At 36.8% G+C, this 26,543-nt stretch overlaps 2 protein-coding genes across 3 annotated transcripts; one reads left to right on the top strand and one right to left on the bottom strand.

The window, feature by feature from the left end:
- Nucleotides 1-9,695: 9,695 nt before the first annotated feature.
- Nucleotides 9,696-12,776, top strand: LOC145005768 (rop guanine nucleotide exchange factor 3-like). The gene is made up of 8 exons (XM_078964876.1): nt 9,696-10,076; nt 10,352-10,767; nt 10,847-10,963; nt 11,057-11,211; nt 11,324-11,398; nt 11,486-11,779; nt 11,867-12,211; nt 12,476-12,776. The coding sequence occupies exons 2-8, from the start codon at nt 10,404-10,406 to the stop codon at nt 12,596-12,598; spliced, it is 1,473 nt and encodes a 490-aa protein (XP_078821002.1). The 5' UTR covers nt 9,696-10,076; nt 10,352-10,403; the 3' UTR covers nt 12,599-12,776.
- Nucleotides 12,777-16,131: 3,355 nt separating this feature from the next.
- LOC145004088 (uncharacterized) lies at nt 16,132-22,668 on the bottom strand. 2 transcript variants are annotated; one of them, XM_078962988.1, is made up of 8 exons: nt 22,192-22,668; nt 21,207-22,078; nt 20,363-20,570; nt 19,648-19,715; nt 18,379-19,537; nt 17,800-17,975; nt 17,089-17,275; nt 16,132-17,002 (listed from the first exon to the last, which is right to left on the bottom strand). In XM_078962988.1, exons 3-8 carry the CDS (start codon nt 20,523-20,525, stop codon nt 16,398-16,400), a joined length of 2,358 nt encoding a protein of 785 aa, XP_078819114.1. In that variant the 5' UTR covers nt 20,526-20,570; nt 21,207-22,078; nt 22,192-22,668; the 3' UTR covers nt 16,132-16,397. The 2 variants fall into 2 exon arrangements, with proteins under 2 accessions (XP_078819114.1, XP_078819113.1); XM_078962987.1 differs by having other exon boundaries at nt 21,207-22,668.
- Between the last annotated feature and the right edge of the window lie 3,875 nt (nt 22,669-26,543).

The following is a 26,543-nucleotide window of genomic DNA, read 5'->3' as shown; positions in this document are numbered from 1 at the left end:
TCTTTTTTGGGGAGGCAATGGCTTCATGTAGGGAACTTCAGGCCACATAGAACTACCATTAAGTGGATTAATTGTATGGTTGTAACAAGTCAAGAACATGGTTGTATGGAACCATGGTGCAACATAATCCTCTACATTCCTATTGAGATATGAAATGGCTACCACTGCATGCACACATGGGATACCTGATACTTGCCAAGATCTACATCCGCATGTGTTGTTGTTAAGGTCCACAACATATCCATCATTTCCAATCCTAACCTCATATTGTTGTATCCCAGAAGGTATAACTCCCCAAAATATGCCTACAAAAATAAGAAGTTCTATTAATCTTATAGATGAGAAAATAATACTTATAAAATAGAAGTTATATCATACCTTTGTTGTTTCTTTAACTTTGATATCTTTAATCTTATAGATGGACATATTTTAAATTCCCCCAACTTTGTTCCTCTAGCAACATTTTATACATCCTCTCCATTGCATAAATCCTAATATCTTCCAACATGGTGAGGAGTGGCCCTTCCTAGCAAGATCAATAATAGAATTGAAACTTTCTGATATGCCGTTCTCATAAGCATCACAAGCCCTGTCCACTTCAAAGAATGCCCTACACCAACTTTTAGGGTCCCTTTCCATGAGGTGTTCATAAGCCAAAGGGTTAATTTTTTTTATGGAATTCATTTCTACCTCAAACTTAGGTTAAGTAGTACTAGCAGCTGCTGCCCAAAACAACTTTCTATATTGTTCACATTTGAATATTTTCTTAAAGTTAGCATAGATGTGCCTAGCACATTGTCTATGCTCTGCTGCTGGAACCCTTTCTTTGACAACCTCTATTAATCCCTAAAAGAAAACATGAAATATATGACATAACAAAAACATTCAACTCAAACAAAACAAAACAAAAATATACCTTGTGTTGGTCTGATATGAGGGTCAATCCATGAACAATTCCCATTTCGATGTCATCTAGAAGGAGGTCAAGAAACCACTTCCATGTTTCCTTATTTTCAACTTCCACCACAGCCCATGTAATAAGGAAGATGTGGTTGTTTGCATCCCTACCCATAGATGCTAACAGTTGGCCTCTACATATACCCTTTAAAAAATAACCATCTACCCCTATCACCCTCCTACATGCTGCAATCCAACCATCCTTCACACCCTTAAAACAAACATACATTTTAGAAAAGTATGTGGTGGAATCAGGCATGACATTCACATCTATCTTTACTGTTGAACCAAGATTTGTCCTCATTATTTCTTCTCCATAACTCCATACTTTACCATAATGTTCAATCAAACTACCCTCTATCTCATCTAAAGCATATCTCCTAGCATTTCTACATTGAGTGACACTAACAATCAAGTTAAACTTTGTACTTACTTTGTCTTTCATTTTCCTTATGCTCATTTTGGGGTTCTTCAAAAGTTGATTCTTAAAATGCTTTCCAATCCATTTATATGTTACAATGGAACCAAGTTTGAAGACTCTTCAATAGTTATGGTCATCAACTAAGGACTTAATCTGGAAAGACCTTTCACTACTCATCCAAGAAGCCCACAATCTAAACGGACAAGAGGGGTTCTTGTTATCTTTACAACATGTAACGACCCAAAATTTAAGACCAAAAATTTCTTTAATAAATCATTACTTAAAGTAAAGTTATCATTCCAAAACATAATATGAGTATAAGTTTTCAAAACACATGTTTGTTATCAGAGTAAACATTCCCAGGCTGTCTAATCTATGGTGTGTGCCATGCGATCACCCCGAGCTCTTCCCTCCGCTGCCGGAAGTACCTGAAACCAAAACTAAAAACCGTAAGCACGAAGCTTAGTGAGTTCCCCGCCCTACCACATACCATGCATAACCACATACAGCACATACTGGGCCACGCCCCCTATCTTGGGCCTCGCCCGCTACAACGGCCCCGCCGCTCCAGGCTCCGCCTGGCTTCGAGCCCCGCTCGGATACAGATCTGTTTCACTTAGGCCTCGCCTGTCACAGGGCCTCGCCCGTCAACAAATAATAACACGTACACATTTCACAACACATAACTGACACATGCAACTAGTTCTGTCCTAAGGCCTCGCCCATGTCCTGCTACTGATGAGTCATGGAACCCCGTTCATGCTCCTAATGGTAGTGAGGAACGGGCCTAGCCCACTCTCACTCCTGTTCTAGTCCGGGCCTCGCCCCTAATCTGCTACTAGTGAGATATGGAACCCTATCCACACTCTTCTATTGGTGAGATACGGGACCTCGCCCACACTCACCTCCCTACCAGGCACATACATGTATCACACAGACAACAAGTATAAACTATAATATATAAACAATTCCTTGGGCACCCACCCGCTATTACTGGACCTCGTCTTGCAAACAATACTAGCATACTGTGCCTAGGGCTAACCCCCGGGTCTTCTACTCATAACTACATGGGCCGGCATTGTGGCCTTAGACCCATTCACACAAAGGGAAACTCACATGCACTGGCTGAACTTGCTGATGCTCTCACTAGTTGCTGCCTGACAACTCACGGGACTCCTGCTCCTCTTGCTCCCCGAACTACCAATATCAATGCAACACTGAGTCTAACTGACCCCTGAAAGACAACCAAGTCCACCCTGGTCCAAAGTCAAAGTCCTGGTCAAAGTCAACCTTCCAGGTCAACCCTACTCGCCGAGTCACCCTACTGACTCGCCGAGTTCAAAATGATCAGATTCCTTCCATTCCTGACTCGACTCGCCGAGTCAGTCCATGACTCGCCGAGTCTACCGATTTCTGAGTCCAGACCTATCCAACTCACTGAGCCTCCACCCGACTCACTGATTCGAGTCACAACTCGAAGGGTTTGGGGTTTCGCGACCTGACTCGCCGAGTCCGAGAACAGACTCGTCGAGTACAAGGCAATCTTCATACGACTCGACGAGTTGTTCATCTCACTCGTCGAGTTTCTCCACAACTTCATGCTACTCGCCGAGTCCACTCAAAGGACTCGCTGAGTCCCTTCAGATCTCCTTACATGCAGAGTATTTTAGAGTCATGCATGGACTCCAAACTGTAGATCTACCCTTCCCAAGCCTATTCCACACGTAAAGTTGCAAACTTTACGTGTAGAGAAGGAGATCTAGGCAAAATATGCCATAAACTAGGGTGTAAGGCCAACGGGCTTCAAAATCGACTTAATGGCTGATACTCTTATACACTCGGAGGATTCTCCCCCACTTGGATCCTGCTTACACCTCGATGATCGATGAGAAGAAATCCCAATCCTTGCTACCATAATCAATCCGCTGAGGAATCCCAGCTTACCATAGCTAAGGATCCAACCTATCCATCCTAAAACTTATACGGCTCCGAACTAGCGAGACATACCGAGTCTCACCAAGGCATGCTACGGATACTGCACTCAACGTAACCTTCTTCGATACAACTCATCCCTTAATTACTAACCAATATCCAAGGTATGCAAATGGCATATAACTCGATCACAATGAACCCGCTCGAGAATAAAATGCTCAACCGCTAATGATGCAGAACCATAACAATATAATCATGCACAAAATAAAAGAACTGAAAACGGAAGTTGCATACCTGCAATGTCTGGCGTTGCTCGCATCTCCAAAGTAGCCATCTGAAAAGCCCTGCCTCCTACCGCAGGTGCCTCCGCACGGCCCTGACAGCCGTCTGTGATCCTCAAAGTTGCAGGGGCGGGTGCCATCACCCGTCCTGCTGAAAACAAACTAGGGCATTGGGCCTTATTGTGGCCCCACTGATTGCAGTGAAACATATCAAGTCTGAACCCTGAGTGATGGTAGCAGTACAATCTCTGCTAAAATGACCAGTCCGACCGCACCTGAAACAGCCAGACTCACCACCACTACCACTCCTGCACGTGCCCCCGTGCGTCCTGCCACACCTTCCGCATCGACTGCGGTCCTGATAATCCCTCGACCTCGAATCCGTTCCCTTGGGCCTTTTTCCCGAACTCGCGGCTACCTGAACCTCATCCGGCTTCCTTTTCCAGATCTGCTCCAAATCAATTTCCCTCTCCCTGGCCCGAGAAATCATATCCTCCAGGGTCTTACATCCGGACCTACTCACGAACTCCCTGATGTCATCCCTCAGCATCTCGTGATATCGTGCCTTCTTCATCTCCTCATCCGCGACATACTGCGGAACAAGAAGGGCTCTCTCTCTGAACTTAGCGGTGATCTCCGCCACAGCCTCAGTAGTCTGCGTCAAATCCTGAAACTCCCGGGCCAACTGTTGCACCTCAATAATCGGCGAAAACTCCGCTCTAAACCTCGCTGAGAAATCACTCCAAGTCATCGTGTCCAACGCGGCATCATCACCCAAAGCGTGACCAATCTCCTCCCACCAATCCCTCGCGCTGTCCTTCAGAAGACAGGAAGCGAGTCTGACCTTGTCCTCTTCAGGACACCGGCTCGTACGGAATGCGTTGGCAACATCAGCCAACCATCTGCTGCTAGCGATGGGGTCCCTAGCCCCATGATAATCTGGTGCCCCGCAAGCCCTGAACTCCCGAAATGTCAAGGTACGCGCTCCCAATAAAGCCATCATCTCATTACGGAAGGCTCCCAGCCTCTCATCCAAAATCTCCAATATACCCTCCTTGACCGTGCCAAAGATGACAGGAGTCTGAGCTAGAATACTACGCGTAACCTCCGCTGATATCAACTCTCTCATCCGCTCCTCAAGCTGCTCGGCCCCTAAACCCGAGCCTAATCCCTCTCCGGTGCCTGATCCGCCCACTGGTCCCTCTTGCAATGTCACCATACTGAAACATATAACATAACCACTATCAGAATACTCCTCACTGCTGCGAGACCAAACATACACACTACCAGGTTCCCGGTCTTGTCTCGGCCTTTCCCGAATCGAGTACGGATCCTCTGCTTTCAGTAGTACGGGCCCATACTACCTTCCACATCTATCCGTACTTTCCTCAGGAACTGCTTTGACTCCACCAGGTCCCTTTTCTACTTCTACTGCTCCCAGCACTACCTCATCCTAGGCTTACCCTAGGGAAACCTTTGACTCAACTCAACTAGTCCTCAGCTGTTGAAGGCCTCCTCGCAATTCCAATTAGCCCTCACCTGGATACCATCACATGTGACGAGGCTCAGATAATCCTTCAAGTAAAAGACTCGTTCCTACAACGGTTGGACTCAAACAAGAGCTGCGCAATAGGACCAAATCCAACACTCTGAGATTATTCAACCCTGATCACATGTGACATGACGTATCCACCTAATGGCTAACTCCCATCACTTAGAATCCCACAATGCACAAAGCAAGCAGCATTCAGACAAGGGAAAATCTAACCATAACATACTCAAGCAATCATATCCACATAGCAAGAATCTGAACTAGCATGCAACACAACTCATAAACTCAGGCATAACCTAATCAGGCTATCCTACTACTGACTATTCAGCACTATCATGCAGATCAAAAGCACATATAACAGGCACATAAGGCATCCTCCCTAGATCCTTAGTCCTAATCTAGCATGCTGTTCTATTAACTGATAATCAAAACATAAACTTGTATGGGTATTTTGGGGTACTTACTTGAGCTCGGTTGATTGCATGCACCACACCTCTTTTCTCTTTTCAAAGTTCTTTTCTTTCTGAATTCTTTTTACTTTTCTAAAATCATTTTCTTTCTCAAAACTCTTTTTACAAAACTGTCTTTCCATTTTGAAAACTTCCTTACCAATTCCTCAGTTTGAGTTCAGACACACCCGAGAGCATGTCCGAATCCCTCAAACCAAGGCTCTGATACCAACTTGTAACGACCCAAAATTTAACACCAAAAATTTCTTTAATAAATCATTACTTAAAGTAAAGTCATCATTCCAAAACATAATATGAGTATAAGTTTTCAAAACACATGTTTGTTATCAGAGTAAACATTCCCAGGCTGTCTAATCTATGGTGTGTGCCATGCGATCACCCCGAGCTCTTCCCTCTGCTACCGGAAGTACCTGAAACCAAAACTGAAAACCGTAAGCACAAAGCTTAGTGAATTCCCCACCCTACCACATACCATGCATAACCACATACTGCACATACTGGGCCACGCCCCCTATCTTGGGCCTCGCCCCTACCTCGGGCCTCGCCCGCTACAACGGCCCCGCCGCTCCAGGCCCCGCCTGGCTTCGAGCCCCGCTCGGATACAGATCTGTTTCACTTAGGCCTCGCCTGTCACAGGGCCTCGCCCGTCAACAAATAATAACATATACACATTTCACAACACATAACTGACACATGCAACTAGTTCTGTCCTAAGGCCTCGCCTATCCTGGGCCTCGCCCATGTCCTGCTACTGATGAGTCATGGAACCCCGTCCATGATCCTAATGATAGTGAGGTACGGGCCTAGCCCACTCTCACTCCTGTTCTAGTTCGGGCCTCGCCCCTAATCTGCTACTAGTGAGATATGGAACCCCATCCACACTCTGCTATTGGTGAGATACGGGACCTCGCCCACACTCACCTCCCTACCAGGCACATACATGTATTACACAGACAACAAGTATAAACTATCATATATAAACAATTCATTGGGCACCCGCCCGCTATTACTGGACCTCGTCCTGCAAACAATACTAGCATACTGTGCCTAGGGCTAACCCCCGGGTCTTCTACTCATAACTACATGGGCCGGCATTGTGGCCTTAGACCCATTCACACAAAGGGAAACTCACCTGCACTGGCTGAACTTGCTGATGCTCTCACTAGTTGCTGCCTGACAACTCACGGGACTCCTGCTCCTCTTGCTCCCCGAACTACCAATATCAATGCAACACTGAGTCTAACTGACCCCTGAAAGACAACCAAGTCCACCCTGGTCCCAAGTCAAAGTCCTGGTCAAATTCAACCTTCCAGGTCAACCCTACTCGCCGAGTCACCCTACTGACTCGCCGAGTTCAAAATGATCAGATTCATTCCATTCCTGACTCGACTCGCCGAGTCAGTCCATGACTCGCCGAGTCTACCGATTTCTAAGTCCAGACCTGTCCAACTCACTGAGCCTCCACCCGACTCACTGATTCGAGTCACAACTCGAAGGGTTTAGGGTTTCGCGACCTGACTCGCCGAGTCCGAGAACAGACTCGCCGAGTACAAGGCAATCTTCATACGACTCGACGATTTGTTCATCTCACTCGTCGAGTTTCTCCACAACTTCATGCTACTCGCCGAGTCCACTCAAAGGACTCGTCGAGTCCCTTCAAATCTCCTTACATGCAGAGGATTTTAGAGTCATGCATGGACTCCAAACTGTAGATCTACCCTTCCCAAGCCTATTCCACACGTAAAGTTGCAAACTTTACGTGTAGAGAAGGAGATCTAGGCAAAATATGCCATAAACTAGGGTGTAAGGCCAACGGGCTTCAAAATCGACTTAATGGTTGATACTTTATGCTTCTCCAGGCCCTAAAACACTTGGATCTGAAGTAGCAACTCCAGATCCGGCTTCTAACCCAAAATAATAACATTATGGCAAAAGAGCCCCAACAACCACACATAGATCTAGGTGCAAAAAGGGTCCAGGAACTAGTTTATTACCTCCAAGTGCTCAGAATGAACTCACAATCCCAGATCTATAGCTCCTTCTTGCTCCTCCAAGTTCCTTCTTCCTTTTCCAAGCTTTAATGCACCTTCCAAGGCTCAACTAGGAGATGTGACGGCTAGGGTTTGATATCCAGGGCTAAAGAGGCAGTAAGGAACCCTAGGAAGAAGATTAAGACATTTATATAGGCTCCAAGTCCCGAATTTAGGGTTTTCCACGCACAGACCAGACTTGCCGAGTCACCTTGACCGACTCGCCGAGTCGGTCGCTTACGCCTCGACCCGGATCCCGCTCGGACTCACCGAGTCCCTCCTTGGACTCGCCGAGTCGGCCCTTAAATTAGGGCTTTTCTTTCCTTTCTTGGCCTTTGAAACTTTGGGTGTTACACAACATCTCACTAATAACCTCTGACTATCATTTTTCTCAAAATAAAGGTTGTACCCATTCTTCACTGCATAGTTAGCCAAACAATTTTTCAATTCCATCGGGTTAGAGAATCTCATACCTAGAATTGACACCATTTTGTCCCATTTCTGGTTCTCATTATGGACAGGGTACACTGGTTTGTCATCCCCAATCTTGGTTTCAACCTCATCAGTTTCAGCCTCATCATTTATATCCTTACACATACGTGACACCCGGTGTAAGAATTCATCACCAATAGTCTTGTCAAGACAAGGAATGTAATCATCTGCTTCATGCTCATATGGAATAACATCAGAAAGTTGTGAATCATTATCATGATCCGAGTCTTCCTCAGAGTAATGCCCTTCATCATCTTCTACTACTTCCATATCAGCCCAATCAAGTATAGGTTCATTTTCGTGGTATATATACACATTCATTCTTAGATCGGTTTCATCACTATAATACGTTCAGTAAACTCAAAGTAGTCAGCATCATTCCCAATTCTCCTAAGACCCTCTGCCAATGGTTCATTTATAGTGCAATAATATACATTATCGCAACTGCCTTCAATCAACTTTGCAATGAACAACTTAAACTCTTTGAGATCCATTGCACCAAAATCAACATCACAGATTGAAACAACAACATCGTTCAAGTACACTAATGGTTTTGGTGCGAATAAACCATTATAATGTATATAAACTGTTAAATACTTATGTCGTTTGGAATCCGAGGCCATCTTATTCACTATAACACTTGCATTCACCAGTTCTCTTCAATTTTGTAACCGTATTCTTCGATTCAATTGTTTTCTTCAATTTACCGAACCCTAACTGTAAGGAGAAAGGGGGTGAAAGAGAAACGTGTATTAAATGTGCTCTAAGTCCATGTAATATGACATGTCATCTCTAATTAAAAGTGGTAACCGGTAAAACAGGTGATAACCGGTCGCGATGGTTTGGTGAGCAGGAATACTAAGTTCAATGGTATAATTAAAAAAAATAATAATAAATAAATAAATAAATAAATAAAATAAGGGACCTAATGAATACAAGGAAAACACTTTATTACACTCAAATGTCATTTTCTTATTTAAATCGATTGTTTTTAACGGGCAAACTCATAAAAACGGAGTAGCCTACTTATATGGCTTTATAAAACTCAATATATTATCCTCTAATCCATGAAAAATATTATTTTGTACAATAAAATTATTTTATATTTTGATTTTATACAGTAAAACTTTTATCTTTCTCTTTATTCTATGTATTTTTTTTTTTGTTCAGAAACATTTCACTAGATTTTTTCCATTTTTTATTGAACAAAATGAGAACACAAAATGATTTTATTGTATAAAACAAAAACATAATCATCTTTTCAAGAATTTATCAATTACAAAACATTATTTTAGACCCAATCAAAATATAAAATATTTTTAATTAACAAAATAATATAATAAATTTTCATATATTAAAAATAATATATTATTTTTTTTAAAGTTTTTTCATATAATATTTAATAAAATAAATAAAAACACATGTTGATCACTCCAAATTTCAAGAAATATGAACCTGAACCTTGTCTAAAGTAATGATATGGTTTCCATATGGTATCTTTGTTATTAATGGAAATTTAATTTGGGTCAGGATTCGTCAACTTCATCTCTGTAAAAAGGACATCCCTTTATTATTTACATAACGACACCACCTCTTTAGTTTTATAGAACCTTCTCCTGCTGTACCAACTCATGCAACAAGGTCAATCAATCATTGTCCTTCATAAGATTCAAGACTACAGATAATCGTTCATCATCATCTTTCCACCATTTAAATTTCAAAGATCATTTACCAACTGGGGTTCGTTCAGAAATGGTCGCATTAAGGATCAGACGCCTGCAATTTCTACTGGGTTAGCGAGCAGCACGCCTCTGCAGTTCCTTTTTCGAGAAAAAGGGAAAGGGTGACCAAAAATTGAAGAAAGAGAAAAAGGAAATCAAGATTGTTTATTATTTGCTGTTGTTGCGGTTAAAGAGGGAACTGTTTCGAATTCGAACAAAGGTAATAACTCTCTGTAAAGATTCGTAATCTCCTTTTTATGTTGGTGTTGGTATTTGAATGATCTAACCGTTGGGTTTAGTTTTTTTGAAATATACGCTTTTTGCTAGCGAATTACTTGTATATAACAACTATATAAGGGCAGGTAACAATGACGTTTCGAGATTTCTTTTTGTTTTTTGCTTTTCCTTTACGAAGATTCTTGCAATTCAAGTATTTTCCCGGTATTTCTTTCCGTTATCCTTTTTAATGCACGCCAACTGTTCGTATAAATGCAGGACTGAATTTCTACCACTAATCCAAAGTTTCTAGAGCCAGAGACCATTAACAATGGAGAAATTAGACGATTTTGAAGAGACCTCTGATTTGGGATTTGAGTCATCAACAATTTCTTCATTGGATCAAGGAGCAGATGATCATGATCATGATCACGATGAATCACCTACAGTCAATTCAACACTCAGTGGCAATTCTTTTGCTTACTACAGAACTAACTCAGAGACTTCAGCTTTCTCCGAGCAATTAACAGACGACAATAACAGCTGCTCATCGGAGACACAGTCTCCGGTCAGCTGGCCGGCCACCACTGGAAGATCCCCTTACAGGCCAGCCCTCTCAAGATTTGGTCTAATGAAACCCAACCATAAATTTGAAACAGAAGATAAACCCGAGAGTCGTGAACCTATGGATTTAGGTGAGAGTTTTTAATTTTTATTGCATTTCAATTTAATAATCTGTACAGTTTTTTTTATACAAAATCTTTCTTGGAACAGAGCTCGAAATGATGAAAGAGAGATTTTCAAAGCTTTTGTTGGGAGAAGACATGTCTGGAAGTGGTAAAGGAGTTTCAACCGCAGTTACCGTGTCTAATGCCATCACAAATCTTTATGGTATGCAAAAGACATAAATGCCCTTGTATGATGAAATTCCATGTGTTATTATCATATGATTGTTTTTGTGATCTATTGTTTTGATGTTTTCAGCTTCTATGTTTGGTCAACACCAAAAGCTGGAACCTTTGCATCCTGAGAAAAAGATGATGTGGAAAAGGGAGATGAACTGCTTACTTTCTGTTTGTGATTACATTGTAGAGTTCATTCCGTCATCACATAGTTTACAGAACGGAAAAGCCATGGAGGTACCCATTAAAAAAAAAGTGTTGTTGTTTTTATTACGTTTCAGATGAGTTTTTTTATAAGTGGTTGCTATAAAATTATACACCTGGGGTTAATATTGGAATAACTTTTCAGGTGATGTCTAGTCGGCCAAGGTCAGATATTTATATAAACCTTCCAGCATTAAAGAAACTTGATGCGCTACTCTTAGTAAGACCACAACATCTATTTTCCTCTGTTGAATAGGTTTATTTTTTCCAGAATCAAGTGTCAATTCTCTTGTTTCTTGTAATATAGGAAATATTGGAAAGTTTCAAAGAAACAGAGTTTTGGTATGTGGAACAAGGAAGCATGTCAAATAACTCCCGAACGGGATCATTCCGGAGGATTCCTCAGCCTCAGAGAAAAGACGAAAAATGGTGGTTGCCGGTTCCTTGTGTGGGCCCCGAAGGTCTCTCCGACACCGCCAGAAAACATTTAAGACAAAAACGTGATGCCGCCAATCAAATCCACAAGGCCGCAATGGCCATCAATAGTAGCATTCTCGCCGAAATGGAAATCCCACATACATATATCACTTCCCTTCCCAAGGTAAACCAGGGTTTCCAATTCCAATATGGATTGGAATTTTTATGTGGGTCATCTGTGTACCTGATTTACATCTTTTAACTTTTTCAGTGTGGAAGAACAAGTGTAGGAGATACGATATACCGATATATGACATCCGGGGGCAAGTTTTCACCGGAATACCTTCTTGATTGTCTTAACATAAGCTCGGAACATGAAGCGCTTGAGTTGGCGGATCGAGTCGAGGCGTCTATGTATACATGGAGGCGTAAAGCGTGTGCAAGTTATTCAAAATCATCATGGGAGATGGTTAAACAACACGTGGCGGAAGTAGAACGGAGCGATAAGAATGTGATTTTAGCGGATCGAGCCGATAGTTTGTTGTTTAGCTTGAAACAACGGTACCCCGAACTCTCGCAAACAACATTGGATACAAGCAAGATCCAATATAACAAGGTAAGTTGACTTAATTAAATTACTTGTGGATTCTACGGAATTGGAATTCGAGATTCTATTCCGGAGCGTGTTTGGTTGGCTGGCGATGGACGGAATTCTTCAAATTGTATATTTGATGGATTTCATCATTTATTGGGGAATCCAATTCCTTTGATGGATTTATCCGATCAAAAAACATTTGACAAACAAAACGCCCCTTTGTTTTCAAAATGTAACATTTTTAACCCTCATAGTTGATTTGATGTTATATATATATTTGTGTAGGATGTGGGACAAGCTATATTGGAAAGCTACTCAAGGGTATTGGAAGGTTTGGCATTCAACATTGTTGCTTGGACTGAAGATGTTTTATTTGAAGATAAATCCATGAGAAACCAAGAATCATAAGGCCTTGTTTTGAAGACAACTTCAATCTTTCGTTTGCCTCTTTTTGTGCTCTTTTTTTTTCTTCATGTAAATGACACTTGAAAAGTTAGAAAGTAGATGTAAAAGTGGTTTGACTGGAGTTAACAGTAATGGGTAGAACGTTTTTGCCAACTAAATTGATCAAATTCAAATTCGTAGACACCATTTGTTGCATATGCTACAAGATCATTTAACTAGGGAGAATTAATAGATAATTTACTAAAAAAAAAGCTAGGTTTGGTAATTGGTAGATTAACTTCTTATATAACATCTTAGAATAGATTTGATAAAAAATAAACAAATTAATCAAACAAGTTTTTACTTTTCAATAGTATTTCCAATTTAATTGTTTTCTATAATGGTTGACCTTTTATGGTTTATTGTAACATACTTTATTTTTCTACCATTCATTGCAACATACTTTTAGCTTTAGTTATTTTACAGTTTATAGCGACATGCGTTCACCTTCCGACAATTTATAACATCATTCTTTTAGGTTGAATATAAAATAATAAGCTAACAGCCTAGTTTCATATTTAACCTTTTTAAAACTAATACAATGTGTGTAGCATGCATATATGGCCTTCTATGAAAGTAAAAGCTAAACAATTGTATCGGATGATTTAAGAAAACCCGAAGAGAAAATTTTCAATTACGCGTGGTCGTAACCCTACATAAAAAATGAAGAAGCTTAGAAGCTTAATAGCCATAAGCGCATAACCTTATAACATGGGCCAAAAAATAACTTTACGCCCTTTTTCTATTTATGAAAAAAAAAGTTCTCAAAAAGTGCTTTTATAAATTCATGTATATATTATATATACACCGTGAATTCGTGATATTTGTTTGATGAATATAATGTTTTGTTACATAACATAATTTAGGAGAAGTCGGTGGAAAGTAACACTGGAGTTTTTTTTTTTTTATCTTTTTTTTTTTTTTTTTTTAAATTTTGTGATTGTGTTATTACATGTTGATTGACTAGCTTCATGTGACTTTAAAAAAAAAAAAATTACACATGTTTAATAGGAATAAAATTATTTATAAGAAATTATCGTGATCCATGCAAATAACAAGCCAAACGTTCGAAGATGAAGTTAATACCTTTCGGTGGGTGTAATTACGTAAAGTCAAGCAAGCATTTATTTAGAATTAAAGTACAAACATACATGGGCAACCACTAAAACAACGGATAATGATTTGAAAAAGTAATGAATTTTCGACTTTTGTTACATTTAGTCACTAAACTTTTTTTCGTTATCTATTTGCCATTGAACTATTGAAAATGTTCACATTTTACCCTTATGACCGGCAGGGTAAAATATGAACAGTTTCAATAGTTCAATGGCAAATAAATAACGAAAAAAAGTTTAGTGACTAAATATGTACAAAATCGAAAGTTCGTTTCCCTCTAAAAAATTCAATGAATAAATGTGAACAAACCTCCTTTTGTATTATGTTTTAGCAAATTATTTATTTTTGTTAAATTGTAGCAACATTTGTTGATGAAGAAATCTATGAATAAAAAAAATAAAAAACAAAACAAAAACAAAACCCTGAAAATATATTTAAAAAAAACAAAAAACCAAAACCGAAATAAAAAACCAATAGTTTGACATTTTCCAAAATAAAAAATCAAAATTTTCAATCTGATTTTGGTTTTACAAAAAAATGAACCATTCTCACTGATGTGAATTATGACCATTGGTTTGGCATGCGAAATTTGTGACATCCCATGAATATGTAATTACAACATCGTCTGAACTCGTAATTCATAGTAAGGGGTTAGAGTATCATCACATGAATACGTAGTTACAACATCGTCTGAACTCGTAATTCATCACCTACAGGTTATGAGTCTGCTAGTGTTTCCACTGGGTTGTCTAGAATAGTCCGTGGTCGCCATCTATACTCTGGTAGATGACTACATCGCCACATTGTTGGTTAAGGTTATGGTATCTCCTTTCATCCTACATCACATATTCATCATCATCTATTTACCTAATTATCATCACCTTTCTATCATCACATATCTCTCATCATTTTATTTCATCACACACCGACTATTTCATCTACCCATGTTTCATCCGCAACATATTTGTAGATATAAAATAAATATACCGTTTAAATCTTTTAAAACATGTATAAAATCGTTCATCCAACATAGACAACAAGTATTCAAATAATGTGCACACATAGCACGTAATTTATATAAAATACTTCATATCTATGAATAAGATGAAAGTAACTATATATACCATAAATGCTTCCTAACTTTGAACCCCAAGGTTTACTCTACTAAAGCTTCATATTCTCAGCTCTCTGAACCTAGAAGGGTCCAGATCTATAACACCAAAAAGCTCAAGATAGCTCTTCCTTTCACTCTACACACTTAAGCTCGCTAGGGTTCTCATTTATGGGAAAGGTAGTCGCAATTGAAGGCCATAAGTGCCTTTAAATATGGCTCGAGCCCAAAGATTTAGGGTTTCTACCAACAACGTGGACTCGTCGAGTTGCCTCACCGACTCGTCGAGTCCATTCATTAATCCGAGTCATCAGTCGCGACCTTACTCGACGAGTTGAGGCATCAACTCGTCGAGTCTCTCTTCTTAACTCAAAAAAAAAAATACTTAAATGATGATACCTGGAAATCCGGATGTTACATTTTGTTTTTTTATTTCATAGATTTCTTTATCAACAAATGTTGCTATAATTAAACAAAAATAAATAATTTTGCTAAAACATAATACAACAGGAAGTTTGTTCACATTTAGTCATTGAACTTTTTAAAGGGAAACGAACTTTCGATTTTGTTCACATTTAGTCACTAAACTTTTTTTCATTATTTATTTGCCACTAAACTATTGAAACTGTTCACATTTTACCCTTATGACCGGTAACAACCGGTCATAAGGGTAAAATGTGAACAGTTGCAATAGTTCAATGGCAAATAGATAACGAAAAAAAGTTTAGTGACTAAATGTGACAAAAATCGAAAGTTCGTTACCCTTTCAAATCATTATCCCCTAAAAGAACAATCTAAAGTCATAGGATTCAAATCGAGTAATCTTAGAGTTTTTTTTTTTTCGTCTTTTGTCTTTTGTCTTGTCACATTTATCATGTCCATATATTAATATTAGTTTTTACATATTGTTTGTTTTCTAAAAGACTACAGTGATCTTTTTTTGGTTTCGATGTAGAATAATAGTCTTCTAACATTTTTATATATCCTAAAACACCTTTTCATAACGGTGAATACGAAATTCTCATGTCAATCACCTTACAAGAAAAAACAGCATGTCATGCCACTCACATTACAACAACACACACAAAAAAACAATGGCATAAACATTAGAAGAAAAATCACCATTTCATGTTTTGTCTTGTCCTATCTAAAAAAGGGCTTATAAACCAAGTGGGTGTTGTTAAAATGTGTTATGTTATTTTTAAATTTAAAAAAAAAAAAAAAAAAAAAAAAAAAAAAAAAACAATATAACAATATATACCCACTGATCTTTATAATGTAAAACAACTTATCATAAATGAATTTATTTGTAATATATGATTGTTATCGAATACAAAATACTACAAACCACCACCTATTTATATGATTATATATGTAGTTACAAACTAACCTCCATGTTCATGTATCTTTGTAACTATGTGAAAAAAAAAAATAACAGAAACACACAACATTGAAACACACATTAACCAAACCCTAAAATCCTCTCTAATCAAGAAAACAAGAACACCATCTTCCAATCCCAAAATCAGGGTCTTTTCATGAACAAGATAAACCATCATTCGTTCTGTCAAATAAACTCAAAAGGGTATCATCCATTGTTTCTTCAAAGATTGATTCTTCGATCTTGACAACTATTTCCCGAGACTCGGATCGAAAATTGTCCAAATCCAACCACATTTTTGATGTTCCCAATTCGTTTCTCACAAGCTTGTCTAAATCTCGAGGGTAAACCTTACAAAGACGTGATTCGATTCTTCTCCAAACCTCGTTTATTAGATCCATTCCTTTAGGAACGGGCCAAACGGCCTTTTTGATGAACAATGATTCGGGAATAAAATGATCGCATACCTCTTCAAGAACTTCATTGGTCGAATCAAATAGAAGTCGTTGATCATATTGGGCCCGACCCGAAAACGTTTCCACTTCCTCGAATATAGATGGATCGAGGATCTGTGTACCCGAAAGCCACCTTTTTTCAAAATCAGTCCAGTTTAGGTCAGATGAAAGGAGCACAGCTTCAATGTATTCAAACGCAGATTCCTCACTATCCTCAGAATTTGTGATTCGTATTTGTTGATCTTCAGAACGGGAAACAGGTCCATCATCAAATTGGATACGCAGTGGTTGAATCGCAGGTTCGACTGAAATTTTTCAAGAAAAAATAGCGTTAGTTTAGGAAAAAGGGTATTTTAGACATTTAACTAATTGAAAATTTCAAAGGGGTTACCGGGTCGAGAAACGGTTCTTGCGGGGCTGACGTCGTCATCTGAGAATAACGGGTCGAGAACGGAAATAGGACTCGGTTTCCCGGCTTTATCAGAGGGAGTAATCTCGTGTTCTTCTGTCTTGTTGGCTACCGTAGGCTCTATTATATGTGGTCCACAAGATGATGAGTCGTTATCATCGTGTAAATCCTGGAAATCAACAAAAAGAATGTTTCAATCTTTATGTTATTTTGTGTTCTGATTTAGATTCTGTGAATTGAAGTTAGTGTGATTGCACACATACAGCTCTTACTCAGCCGGACATCATTTTAATGGGAATATAAAAGAGTAAATTACATTTTTGGTTCATTAATATAGCTGATTTTTGCAAATTTGGTAACAAAAAATTCTCTTGCAAATTTGGTCTATATTTGAAATTTTTGCAACAATTTTGGTCCAATAATATAGTCACATATTACTTTTGACCAAAAACGTTACAAATTGCAAGAGAAAACTTTTTGGTCCAATAATCCTGTAAGCTATGAATGAGTGTGCTTTTTTTTTTTTTTTTGACTTAATGCAGAAAGAACAATCAATAGAGAAAGCACAAGAAATGGGAATTTTCCCATTAATTTACTTTTCCTTTGGCCTAATTTACTTTTTCCTTCCATTTCACGGGTAACATCATTATCTCAAAAAAAAAAATTAAAAATTATTTATCAGACATCACTCACCTGTTTTAAACTGTCTGAAGAGCTTTCTTCATTAGAACAATCCGGAATCACTGCATTGTGGTTGTCCTCTATGCCATTTATAGACCCGTGCGATTCACACAAAACATCTACACCTTCTGTTTGGTCTTCTTCGTGTTCTTTATCACAAGATTCCAATGCTACAATCACTTGACCCTCTGCATAAGTTTTCAATACACAAGATTTAGGGGCGTTTCATTCACAAAATGCTTTCTAATTGCCAAAGGAACGGAATCTCAACAGATTGTAATCTGTAGGGCATTTGGTTGGCATTATTGGAATGGAATTCAATGATGAAAACTTATTGATTTTTAAATTTTGAGTAAATCGCATTTTTGTTCCATGAGTATGGCTGATTTTCGCACATTTGGTCCCAAAAATAGTCATTTTACTTGGGACCAAAAACATTATGAAAACCTCAAATAACGACCAAAATTGGAAGAGTTTTCTTGGGACCAAAACTGAAAAAAATCAGCTATACTCAAGGATCAAAAATGTAATTTACTCTTAATTAATTTTCTTTCTCAGTATTAATACCAAACACGTCATGGAATGGAATACCTTCAGAAGTTATATTTTCTTCATGATTGTTGTTGTCCGTAGAAGGTTGACTTTTGTTGACCAAACGAATATCTTGTGCTCTAGGACTTGTACCTGGAGAAAGAGAGTTGTACTCTCGAAGAGACAAAATCCTGCCAAGGCTTTTAGGTAAGCTTCTCATCATCAAATCGGCATCTTCATCTCCACTTGTCAGCATCTCTGATAAATGTTTCTTAGCCTCAACATAAATATTAGATATCCGATGATTCATATCCTCATCTTTCATTTCGGATTCTCGTAATTTCGAAACCCTTCCATGGGCTAAATCGTCTTTTGACCTCCATGAATGAAAATTAGTGAATCTTTCCGTATAAAAATGATTTCTATTTGGAGAACTCCATCCACCATGTCCATCAACTGTTTTCCCCGGTGTTCTTTGCTCCTTCCCCATCGCATTTTTAAGTCGTCTTTTAATCTCCATGAAAGAAAACTGTGAAGAATTTTCATTCCCTATTTGATTTTCTGGGGAACCCGGCTTCAAAATGACGATTTTACCCTTTTCGTTCATGGGTATATTATCTACGGACTTGCTCCTTCTTCTGAAAAACTTGCGGTGTTTATGGGTCACGGGCTCCTCCGTTTCTCGATCAGTTAGCTCGGTCTCCGGAAACTTCAGGCCCGAAATCACCTTTGACTTTGACTTTGACTTTTGGTCTTCGTTTAGTAAAATGGAGTTTTGATCTTGAATGAGTTTGAATAACATTTCTTTATTGGAACTCAACATCTGAAACATCTCCCTCGAATGGTGAAACTTCTTGTGGCCACCGTTTTCATTAAGCAATGTCTCAATGGCCGCAACAAGCTTTTCTTCGACAATAGGAAAAGACCGTTTTGCCCCTGTGTCTGGATCGCCATTCTGTTCGTTCTTTTTTTGGTAAATCAGCAAGATCTCTTTCACGAGAGCTTCGAGATCTTGATACTGTGAGGTTTTTTGAGTGGAAACTTGATGAGTGATTGAGATTTCTTGATTATGAGATTCTTTTAATATTTTTTCTGTATGCTTGGGTTTGTGCTTTTCTAACTTGTTGATGTCATTTTGCTTCTTTGAATCTTGGTCCATGAACATCTCTTCTTTAATAAGTTCCTTCACTCTTGTCCTCATGAGATCAAATCCAGGTTTCTAAAAAATTGTATTGACAACAATGGTCAAATAAGCAATCATAACCTAAAAAGGATTTAGGGTTTAAATTTCATGAAAAAACATGAAAGGAAATTTATAACAGTCTATACCTCGATGCTTTGATGCAACTCTTCAGAATTTGTGGACAAACTCACTTCAGGTGTAAGGTATGGAGAATCTGAAAAAAAAAAAAAAAAAAAAAAACAAGAAAATTATAAGTTTACATTTGCTTATATAACATGTCAAGTCAACAGGGTCAATTTGAGTTATGTTTTATCTCCAACAGATCAAATGGATACAAATCAGAAGATTTTAGCTTAAAAAAAGATAACGGATCAAATTAAAGGTCACCCAAATATTTTTCTTTTTGTTGGGAAAAACATACACCAAATAGTTTTAGTTTGGGTTAAGTGCAAGAAACAGCAACGTACTTCAATTACAGAATTGTAGTTTAAAAAATCTACCCCATTATATGCAACACATAGCAATTTTCATTCCTATAATTGAGTAGAGTATTCAAAGTGCAATGTCCAAATAAGAAAAAACTAAAAGTACAATGCTATAATTGGTATAAAGTATAATGCCTTAATCAGAAATTAAATGAAATGAAAATACAAGGTTGCAATAGAAACGCCGAAAGTAGGACATGCTATAATAAAAAAAAATAAATGAAAGTAAGTGACTATATCTTCTTGCATTTATCTCGTTTTAGTTTCCATGTAAGCAGAAGTCTTACCAAAAATGAAAATACAATGCTAGAATAAACAAATACATGAAAGTACATAGCTATTTGTTGCATTTATGCTATGGAAACAAACTTCTTACCATGAGTAGTATCAGTGGGAGTCGGTGTGTATCTTTTGCGATCTGAAAGAAGCCTTTTTGTAGCCCGACCATGTCGAAAGTCAAACATACTCATTAATCCCCACATACATCCTGACTGGTCTTTCTTTTGCCTACCACCACGTTGTTTTGATCTCTTTGCCATTATATTATATATGATTTTATCAAACAAAATCCGTGTTTTCTTTTCCTGATAAGAAAGAATCGGGTAAGTGTAAATTTACAAAGTTAACCCCAACTTTAATCGGCTAGTTATGTTATTGTCAACAAATGCTTTCTAGGGATATTTCTGATGATAAGGACGAGGAGGGCATTTGTCACTATCCCACCTTTCTGGATGGGACAAAAAAGTTGCAATTTTCGTACCATGGACATAAGTCTCACTCTCAATCCAATTGACTCGTTCTCTTATGTTTGTCCTAAACAACCAACATATTTGCAAAAATACTATAAAAATCCTAGAGTTTACACAAACTAACAAAAAGATCAACACTATGCTCGGCCTAAAAATAGTGAAAATTTAAAATGGCCAAAACAGATTAGTGAATTTTGCTTTGTATTTGGATGGCATTGGTATAATTGAGAAAAATTTACAAACTATAATGTTGTCACAAGGGGAATTAAAAGCAGGATGCTATAAATATAATAAACCAATCAATGAAATAGCGAATTACTTTTGGAACCATCTTACTTGGCTTTTTCGAACAAACCATCATACTTGCAAGATCGACCGGTTTTAGATCATTGTGAAAATATAAAATATAAATGTTCGAAAAGATAAAAATGAAAAAGTAGGATTAATGAGTATGCATCGATGAGAAGATACCTGAAATTTAGAACCCTTTGAATTTGAATTCTTGTATTGATAAAGAATCAAAAAGGTATTTTCCCTTTTTCTCTTTTCACCCAATTTTACTTCGTAATTTCAATTTGAGAAGTGTGATTTGCAATCCAGTTGAAGAACGTGATGATCAACACCTTGTAAGACAAGCAATCATGCCTTTTAAGATTTATAAAACCCTAAAAGTCAAATCCACAACTCCAGAAAAGCCGCAAATTTGAAGGGTTGGAGAAAGCAAACATCCGGATTGTAACCAAAATCTTGATGAGTTAGAGAACTTAATTCAATGTGTGTATTGCAAATTTCTCAAAAACAAAAAACCCAGAATCTGATCGATTATCTTGGAGATAACGTCAAAAAAAAAAGTCGAAAATTTATGCTTCAACAACGCTTACGCTAAGTATATAAAAAAAAGAAAAAATTGAAAAAAAATAAGAAAAGGGTTTTCTTCGATTGATCAAAAAGAGAGAGACCCCAAATGGATTAAACACTAACCCACTTATTTTATTGAGTGAAATTAGGTGTAAAGTTGTGGCAGCCATTAAAGACTGTAGAAATGTGAGAGAAGGGCAGTGGGGCGGTTGCTACGAAGAAGAAGACGACGACGCAGTTGACACTTAGATTTTGCATTGATGTGATGGGGCTATCAATTCACGATACACTAAAAAAAACACACTAAATCACACAAACACAAAATATGAATGCCGAAAAAAAATTAAGTTTTTTTTAGAAATACTCAAGGATCTGGATGAATCACTATAAGAAAACACAAAATAGGATCTTAATACAATGTGGGAATCTCAATTTTCTCAGGAAACAGAACACCCAGATGGATCTTTCTGCAAATCTCTCATCATCTAATCAAATTACATTCAAGAAAATATCCAAATAAAACTGAAGTTAGATCACGAAAACAAAATAAGGATAAAAATAAAAAAGAAATTTTGAGAAAAGGGTATCATAAACCGACCAAAAGGAGAGAACCCCAGATCGATTAAACACCCAATTCACTTATTTTATTGAGAAGACAATGGGTTTTGGTATGGCAACCATATAGTTTCAGTGGCGATGGAGATGACGAAGAAGAAGTATGGATCTTTTTCACGGTGATGGTGAGTGGGTGGGTGGGAGGGAAATTGGCGATGAGAAATTTGGTTTTGGGATTTGAGAAGAGGAAAGTTAGCAAGTCTGATGTGGTGGGGCCGTTGGAATCAATTCTTAACACACACCAAAACACTCCAAAAAACACGCAGATGACAAAATCATGAAATAGAAAGAGAAAGAGAAAGCTTTGAACAAAAGTTTCCATTGTTTTTCATCTCATCTGCAAGTTTTTTTCCCATGTCGGATTCGTCATCAATGTCACCACCACCCCCACCAAGACTATGTCATATCTCTCACACAACTATTACAGATTTTGTATAATTCTCATGCCGTGTGTGTGTGTGTGGGAAGGAAATTTGACCAAACATTGTTGGGATGCACCTTTTTAGAAGGGCGAATGACATGTGGGAGTGGTCCTTGCTGTTTTAAAGTTAATTGTTTAGTACGTATTATATCACATTAAATAGTCTTTTTTTTATTTCACAGATATTACATTAAATCAAGTGTATTTCTTTTCATGTAAAACCTATAATCTTAATTTTATATGTAATTTAAGTATATTATTTAGTTAATACTAAAATGTTTAATTATCTTATGATAAGATATCATAATTTTTTTTGTAAATACTAATAAGTTTGGCTTGTTTTAAAATGATATAAGGTCTGCAGTGTGGATCATATTTGCAGACATCTATAGAAAAAAAACATAGATCAAACGTTTGCAGTCTGTAAAAAAAAAATATTTTTTTTCTTCATGTTAATAAAGAAAGTTGAAACATAAATAAACTCGTTTATAAAACTTAAAAGAGTTTTTAAACATTGAAATTTGAATAATTCTAGTTTTACAACTGAAATATAATGCATACAGACGTAATAACAATTTTTTTAAAAAAAAAAATTATGCATTACATATACTTCGAAACAACGAATTCGATTGCTCGTATTAAGAAAAGAAATTATCGTTTAGACTCTTTTTCCTTATAAAATTATGAAGCGCTCAAACAATTGTAATGTTTCTTTGTATAACCAATGAAATGTTGTAATCTACAAGAAAATGAAAAACAACAACAACAACATTTTATTATTACAAAAAAGAAACACTATTAATTTGTGTCTATTGTAATCTTTACAATTTGTGTCTATTATTTCACAAATATTAAATTAAATCAAGTGTATTTTTTTCATATAAAACCTTTAATTTTAATTTTATATGTAATTTAAGTATATCATTTAGTTAATAATAAAATGTTTAATTATCTTATGATAAGATATAATAATTTTTTTGTAAAAACCTAATAAGTTTAGCTTGTTTTAAAGTGATATAAGGTTTGCAATGGGATCATATTTGCAGACATCAACAAAAAAAATGAACCAAACATTTGCCGTCTAAAAAAATGTTTTTTTTAATTTCTGCATGTTGATAAAATAAGTTGAAACATAAATAAACTCGTTTATGATACTTAAAAGAGTTTTTAAACATTGAAATTTAAATAATTCTACATTTACAACTGAAATATAATGTATACAGCCACAACAACATTTTTTTTTTAAAAAACAAAAATTATTCATTTCATATACTTCGAAACAACGTATTTGGTTGCTCGTATTAAGAAAAAAAATTATCGCTCAAACTCATCTTCCTTATAAAACTATTAAGCGTTCAAACGATTATAATGTTTATTTGTGTAACCAACCAAAATGTTGTCATCTTCAATATAAAGATATGATTGAATTTAAATTAAAAAAAAAACATTTTATAATTACAAAAAGAAACACTATATTAATTTATGACTATTATAATCTTTATAATATATGTCAATTATAATTTCTACATAATCTTTTACACATAAAACCTCATATTAAACACATGAAACAAACAAAAAATACAATCTAATATAGAATTTTATAAAAAAATTTACAAAGTAATTCAATCGTTTTAGAAAATAGATGGTTTTAATTTGTACAAAATTAATATAAAAGGAAAAAGTGAAGGATCCTTAATTATATATAAAATAGTTTAATCATTATTATTGTCTAGAAGATGTTTGTAAGAAATGTCTTATCATCGCCCATATATTTTGTCAATGTCTTTTTGGATAAGAGGATGTGCATATGTTTAGAGGTTTGTGATCTTCTAAAAAATAAACAATTTATTGTGCAAACGTAAAATATCTCCTCCCCCCTCCTCCGCAAACATAAGTGCTCAAAAAGAGCTTTAAAAAATAAAATAATAAATAAATAAATAAATAAAACACCACCTAAGTGTAAACAATCATTTAAGTGTAATTGGAATTAATATGAATGCAAAAGAATAATATTAATTATATTATAATGTAAAATAGGTGATACAAAGTGCATATTTATATACGATCAGTTTGATCCACGACAAATGACAAGGTCTAAGGACTTGTGCCTCTTACCAGTTATTATCAAACTATTATGAATAGCTTTTTAAAATGATAGTTTATAACTTATAAATTACTTTACTTGTGTCATCAAATATTATATTACAATAAATTTTAAAAAAATAAACTAACTTATGTTTTCCAAATTAGATTACATCAACATTTGTTGTTTTTTTATACACGAGTCAATTACATATATCGGATATCTAGAAGAGTATATGTAATATCGGAAATGCAATATCTAAATTGAATCTCAATGAATTCAAAAGCAGCCAAAACCTAATAGTGTGACATCCTCCAAATTCAATACCAGAAAAAGACCGATTTGTTTATGCTTTATTTTAAAAATCAAAGTATCCTTGTAAAGAAAAGTGTTGTGGAATTTGTTCCCAGAAAAACATGATAAACATATTATCAAAGCATTTTCTGAACAAATGTATTATGTTTGTATTAAAACTTTAGTATGTCATTATCAATACAGAAACATAAGCATAAACATATCTTACATTCATTTGCACTAGTGATCTACATCTCTTTTAATCTCTCAGTGTAATGTAGCTTCGTATCGACACCTGTGATACAAATAAGCTGAGTGGGTCAGGTTGGAAAACTTGATGAGCACATAGGGTTTTCAACCCACAATAATATAATTGTCATGTTTAATCATCAAACAATCAACTCAATTGCTCATCCTCATTGTCTTCTTTATTGTTAAAGGTCTTGTTGGATTAGTGTCTAAGCCCGTAACTATATTTGGTATGTACTTGACTCGGTTGTGCATGATCCTTTTGGGTTGCCTTCACCAAAGCAACTTAATAGGATAATTTATGGAAAGAGAGAGAGATTGTTATGGTTTATTAATATATTATATGAATAATATATTAAAGGAGAAATCATATTGTTTAATTAATATCAGACAGAAATTAATTAAGAATTAATTTCGTGGCTAAAAGACATTAATTAAATAAAGGGGATTAGAACTGTCAATTGTTTTATAGTTGAATATTAGGCAAATGGACTCAAAACCCTAATAGCCTCCCTATATAAGGAACCCCTAAGGCCCCAAAAATGTGTGGAAGTAATTCCTAAGGGTGCTTGGACATTTTTGGTGCCCTCTTATCTTCTCATAAGTCATTCTCTTGCTTGTGGTGTTTGTAAGCCATTAGAGGAGTGTCATTTGTGACTCTAAGCTACAAGGAAAGAAGATTCAAGCATTCTTAAAGAGGTTCGAGCCATTCTTGAAGAGGTAATCATCTAGATTTGTTCTTATATGTTAATCTCGAAATATGTATGCTAGATCTAGGGTTCTTAAGTCTTGGATGAATTGCATGTACAATAGAGAAACTTAGATCCAAGCTTTAGGGTTTGCATGAGCACATAGGATGTTTCTTTTGTATAAAACCCATCAATGGTATCAGAGCCTTGATTGGTTTCTACTGTATTGATGCCTTGTATGTTCATCTTGCTGAAAATTGTTTTTCTGCCCTCTGCCTGACCTGACTCGGCGAGTCAGCCTGACTCAGTGAGTCCAGTCCCTGACTCGGCGAGTCCACTACTTGACTACTAGAAAAACAGCCTTTTACGACGCTCATTGCGCGTCGTAAAACGCTCAGACGACGCGCAAATGCGCGTCAAGGAAGGCCATGTCATAAAGAGAGACGACGCGCATTTACGACGCGCAATTACGACGCGCGTTTAAGACACGCAATGCGTATCAAGGAAGGCCCTGTCATAAAGGAAGACGACACGCATTCGCGTGTCGTAACCTTACGACACGCGTGTTAATGACACGCAATACGTATCAAGAAAGGCCC

The sequence above is a fragment of the Lactuca saligna genome, chromosome 7, assembly GCF_052625555.1.
Source record: "Lactuca saligna cultivar CGN05327 chromosome 7, ASM5262555v1, whole genome shotgun sequence".
In the NCBI taxonomy this organism is placed as follows: domain Eukaryota; kingdom Viridiplantae; phylum Streptophyta; class Magnoliopsida; order Asterales; family Asteraceae; genus Lactuca; species Lactuca saligna.
The sequence above is the reverse complement of the archived record's forward strand: the minus strand, read 5'-3'. Positions and strand labels throughout refer to the sequence as shown.

Bases quoted from the DNA above. Each gene is read 5' to 3' on its own strand.
- LOC145005768 (XM_078964876.1), top strand. From the start codon at position 10,404: ATGGAGAAATTAGACGATTTTGAAGAGACCTCTGATTTGGGATTTGAG. The intron at 11,212-11,323 runs GTACCCATTAAA...ATAACTTTTCAG, and splicing joins AGAACGGAAAAGCCATGGAG to GTGATGTCTAGTCGGCCAAG. The intron at 11,399-11,485 runs GTAAGACCACAA...CTTGTAATATAG, and splicing joins AACTTGATGCGCTACTCTTA to GAAATATTGGAAAGTTTCAA.
- LOC145004088 (XM_078962987.1), bottom strand. From the start codon at position 20,525: ATGGCAAAGAGATCAAAACAACGTGGTGGTAGGCAAAAGAAAGACCAG. The intron at 19,538-19,647 runs GTATAGACTGTT...ACAATTTTTTAG, and splicing joins AGTTGCATCAAAGCATCGAG to AAACCTGGATTTGATCTCAT. The intron at 17,003-17,088 runs GTAACCCCTTTG...GAAAAATTTCAG, and splicing joins AAGAACCGTTTCTCGACCCG to TCGAACCTGCGATTCAACCA.